Below are 5,277 nucleotides of genomic sequence, written 5' to 3'. Positions count from 1 at the left end.
GCTTTCATGTGATATGCGTGGCATTTCTGTGTGAGCCTGCGTTCGCGAGTAATCCATCCAAGAGTAATGTGTGTGCAAAGCTGTATGAAAGCTCTGTTATACATCATTTTATTTTAATTTGTCGCTGTGAAAACATTGGATTACCGACAAGTGCTTGGTCTTGTCGGAAAGCTACAATTCTGCTGTTTCCGCTGATATGCATGGCTTCTTGCTATGACGCACGGTCGCGGAGAAAATCCACAGAGAAGAACGGGTGTGAATTTGGACGCACTATGCGTCGTTCATTGTTCGGGTTTTTATTGAGAACATTTAGGAACACTGCTGCACATTAACTTTTGTCTGCACATTGTTTTAGTCGCCATTGTTGCTGAGTCTGAGGTGAGAGTCATGCGCTCTCGCTCTGCCTCCACCTCAGGTACCGAAATTTGGCACCGTTTCATTTTAAGTGAAACGGTACTCGGTAGTACCGACGTGAATTGATACCAAGTACAAAAAGTACCGAGTTTTCGGTACCCAACCGTACCAGTGACACAGTGTTCAGCTAGGTTAAGTTACTGTTTTTGGTGGCTTTGATGTAACGGTTTTAATTCCCCATCAGAAAAGACTGTCTGATGGCAAGGTAAAGCAGTCAAAATATTCTTAATATAGCTTACACTTAAATTGATACTGGTTCCTTTTTTGTTGGTGGGCCTCTTTAGGAGGCTGGGAACTAATTAAAGCAGCATTTGCTCAGGGCTATTTGATTTCTTGTACATGACACAAGAATTTTCTACCCAGAAGCTGTTGTAAATTAACAATGTGATATGGTCTGTAGACTGTTTCACTGAAATCACATTGCTAGACAACAGCTTGGGTCCATGTTTACTTCCTGTCTTCTGGTGTCTTTCACATACACTGCAAAACATTCCAACAGGAAATACAAGGGGACCCACTTAGAATGTTTATGTTATCAAGTTGGGCTGGGAGAGGGTTACTGCCCCAAGTGAAGGAGTTCAAGTATTTCGGGGTCTTTTTCACGAATTAAGATAGAATGGAATTAGGGCTGGGCGATAACATGATAATAAGGTATCTCGCGGTATCTAAAAATAGCAATGGTATCAGTTTCATTACCGTCATTGAAAAAAGAAAAAAATCTGCTGCGCATATAGGTCTATAGGGGCCAAACATAATATTAAATATAATTTCTTTAATGCCTAAATAATGAGCACTTGTCCAGCACCTATGTATGAGTGGTTGAGTTTTCAATTTAATACCGTTACAATTTAAAACTAATAGTAAGCTATAATGTTTCTCTTATAACTGTCCTTAACTGTTGTCGGGAGATGACATTTGATAAAGTTTTTGGATGTGACGTCGTCACGTGACAGCTCGGATGTGAGAAAGAGAAGAAAAGATAGTAAGCCGAGCATCAAGGGAGTTGGTCCCAAAAACAACACAACTTAACAACTTCTGCAAGCAGCAGCAGCAGCAGCAGCAGCAGCAGCAGGTCCAGTGGCCATCAGAGTGGAGGAGGGAGAAGCGCAACCTGAACCACCCAAAAACAATGACTCTGGGCAGTCTACTTCAAAGAAAAGCCGATGCAGTGGCAGGTCCAGTCGGCACCATACCGGAGTGAGCAGGAGCAGAGATAACTGCCTGTTGTCGCGGGGCTGTTATTCAGGGAGACGAAGACCTCCTTCTCCGGTGGAAATGTGATGGAGCCAGGTGTTTTCCTCTGATGTTGAGGGCTGCCTGAAAGTACCTGTGTGTTTGTGCCACAAGCTCTCCATCAGAGAGGATGTTCAGCACCGCGGCAAAAGTTGTCTATCCACTACGTGCCCTGCTCCAGCCGGAAAAAGTAAACATGCTTACAAAACCTTGAATAGTTTTGAAGCATAGGATGCTGCTATAGTTATCATTATACTTTGTTTTTATTTCATTTTCAATGAGGAGTAGCCTGTTCTGACGGGCAAAACCGTTCAGACTTGGAGAGGGGGAACTTTTCAAACTAAAGGTAGGCTCTAAAAATAAACCAATGAACAAAAGCCTATTTCCCGTTGCGTTCTCAGGATAGGATTATATATGCTCTTTTTCGGTTATGCCTTGTTATTTATCGTTCTGTTTTTCTTATTTGACAAGCCCTAGTACTGGATGCAGTAGAGCTGTGCTTTTAATTTGATTTATGTTGATAGGTTCTAAAAATAAAACATCGGACAGTACCCGTCGCGGTCTCAGGATACGCTGTATAGTACACATTATCGTTACTGCCTTTGTTGTTCATTGTTACTTTTTTATTATTTGATAAGCCTTTAAGTATTGGGTGCTATAGGGCTGTGTATTAATTTAATTGATTTGTGTCGATTACTGTCCTGGAAGTGGACTGTAGCCCACAGACAATTTGTTGTCATTTCATTCTGTTTGGTTTACTGCTGCATGTGCGTAATTGTTAATAAAAGTTGTTAATGTTGTACATGTTTTGTTGTTATTTTTTCAGTATTCTTAGGCCTATGTAATGTTTGCTATTCTGTTTCTTAACGGTATAGGCTCAAACCGACATTTTGGCGACTCCCTCTGAGCCCTTCAAAGTGATTTTTAATTAGTCGCGGTAATACCGTACACCCCGGGAAAATGTGGGGAAGGTTTAACAGTAACAAAATTTGGATACCGTCCAACTCTAAATGGAATGTGAGTTGGATGGGCAGTTTGACACGGCACTTGCAGTGATGTGGGCCCTGCACCAGACCATCACGGTGAAGAGGGAGCTGAGCTGAAGGACAAGGCTTTCAATTTACCGGTCCATCTATGTCCCAACCCTCACCTATGGTCATAAGCTTTGGGTAGTGACCGAAAGACAAAGATTGCAGATAAGCTGCCAAAATAAGTTTTCTCTGGCTGGGCTCAGCCCTAGAGCAAGGGTGAGGAGCTCAGGTATCTGGAGGGAGTTTGGAGTAGAGCCACTGTTCCTTCACATCAAAAGGGGCCAGTTGAGGTGGTTCAGGCATCTGATTAGGATGCCTCCCAGACACCCATTAGAGGAGTTCCTGGTACATCCAACTGTTAGGAGGCCCTGAGGTAGACCCAGAACACACTGGAGGGATTATATATCTCATCTGGCCAGGGAATGCCTCAGGATCCCCCGGGAGGAGCTGGAAAGCGTTGGTGGGGACAGGTTTGTCTGGAGCACTTTGCTCAGCCTGCTGCCCCTGTGACCCAACCCCAGATAAGCGGGTGAAAACAGTTAGATGGATGTTGTCAAGTTTGAAACAGTCTATACTTATTTACTCATGTTAGATGCTTATGCAGAAATTAAGACAACCAGAAGACTGTAGAACCTGAAGAATCATTAAAAAAAGGCAGTGCTGTGCATGAATGAGAATGCCTCTTCTATAATTTTCTGTTAAATGTTTCCTGTATTACTGGCTGACACACACACAAAAAAAATTCAGCTCTTATTTATTAAGTGATTTAACAAACAACTCATTTTAGCACATATTCCACACTGTGTTCCACAGAAAATTTAGTGTTTTAAAGTTTATTGGTTAACTCTAGTGTGAAATAGGAAAAACACAATTCCAGTCTGACACAATAAACTGTGTGGCCCAACAACAGTTCAAGAATGTGTAGGACTCCCTCTGAAGTGTGCAGCAAATACAGGGTCTAACTTTTCAAGATCAGGTGCAGGTCACAGGTCTGTTTTTCCTGCCAGAGGTAGAGTAAATTAATGCCCTCTGCCAAATGTGCTGATAAACATCTACCAATCCCCAGCAGAGCCCCTGCCTTTCAAAACGATGAAGGTTATCTGAACTGGTCAGTGACGTTAAACTGGTCACTGCCAACGTACTCCACACACTGTCAACCAATAAGCATGGCAGAAGAAGACCGAGACTTGTTTAACATGCGACAAACTACTCTGAGCTCCTCAACAACTCAGCTACTGTCATATTGTAACTAAGACTTCATCCACACCTATTCAGCCATTCCTGTCACCCACATAAAACTTTGCGCAGATAGCAAATAAACAGTGGAGCGACACAAGGAATCAAACATGGACGAGAAGAATGGATGGATGGATGGATTGATAGCAAGCTGCCAGAGCAGAGCAGGCCTGAAGCAGTTACAGATTCGATGACAGTCACACCGGTCCACCACGTACTTCCTCTCGTTTTCACGCCAGTTTGTCCTACTCTAACCTATACCGGTGACATTAATATCTGCAGACCGAGGTCCCAAACAGACGGATTAAGACTGACAATCACACAAAGTCGGGTATACCAAGATATCTCACGCTAGGTAGCTAGCGTTAGCTGATTGGCTAACGTCAAATGGCCAGTCAGTGGGCTGAGCTTGCATAGCTTGTTAGCATGGCCCACGTCTAGCAAAAATCAAACGTTCAATTATATTTCGTTTAAAACACCCGATATGCAGACAGGTAACAGCAAACAGATGTCAAACGTTATACGAGGTAGTCTGAGAATTAGATAACTTAACAGTAACTTATATATGACCGTTACAGTGGCTAGCTAATTGGCCATCGTGGAAACTAGCGTCAAGTTAATGGTTGCTGTGTATTATAAGCGCCGAGGCCTATTGCAATTAACTTGCCTGGCTATTTAAACTTGCACCAACCTACTTTTTATTCATTCTGCATTTTAATTACCACAACACGTCTGTCAAAATCACAGCACAGTCACGAACAACCATTTTGGCGTTGCGGTGACAGCGCTTGTCAGGGCCGGGCTAGCTAGCCCATTCAATGATGCCATTTTGCTAAGACACTGAAGCTAACGCTAGCAGCTGGAGAGCTACACTGGTACACAGAGTGCCGCCGATTAATCCTAAAACTAGTCAGTTGTCTGTGTTGACGAAACCTATCGTTATGCAACTCTTTAACAACCAACTCACCAAAATCCTCTTGAAGAGAGCGTTCTCTTTCGGCGGTAAAGTAACTGTCGGCATTGTTGCAGTTGAGATCAGTTTCCCCCTCGACCTCAGCACATGTAGCTAAAGTTAGCCCGGGTAGTCAAGACGGGTAGAATTGGGTGATGGCTCAGGCTCGACTGCTTCAGCCGCTCCGCTCGATTGCTCCGTCTTCTCTCCTAACTCACTTCCTGCTCACGTGGTGACGGAAGATCCGAAACCCTTTCAAAATGGCGACGGCTGGTAATAATAATGATAATAACAATAATAATAATAATAATAATAATAGTAATAATATGTTTTCTAGTGTGAAAGCCGCAGCCCACGGTTCTAACCCTTGTCCCCACTCAGTGACACAGACCAATGAGAAAACTTTGGTCA

General features: G+C 43.2%; 1 protein-coding gene across 1 annotated transcript in view; it reads right to left on the bottom strand.

The window, feature by feature from the left end:
• The window catches only part of naa15b (N-alpha-acetyltransferase 15, NatA auxiliary subunit b), a 37,955-nt gene extending 32,902 nt beyond the window's left edge, over positions 1–5,053 (bottom strand). The window contains exon 1 of the mRNA XM_050044255.1: positions 4,882–5,053. Within this exon, the coding sequence (XP_049900212.1) occupies positions 4,882–4,935 (54 nt within the window). The 5' untranslated portion in view covers positions 4,936–5,053. The remainder of the gene's footprint in view (positions 1–4,881) is intronic.
• Between the last annotated feature and the right edge of the window lie 224 nt (positions 5,054–5,277).

The sequence above is a fragment of the Epinephelus moara genome, chromosome 5 (assembly GCF_006386435.1).
Source record: "Epinephelus moara isolate mb chromosome 5, YSFRI_EMoa_1.0, whole genome shotgun sequence".
NCBI lineage: Eukaryota > Metazoa > Chordata > Actinopteri > Perciformes > Serranidae > Epinephelus > Epinephelus moara.
The sequence above is the reverse complement of the archived record's forward strand: the minus strand, read 5'-3'. Positions and strand labels throughout refer to the sequence as shown.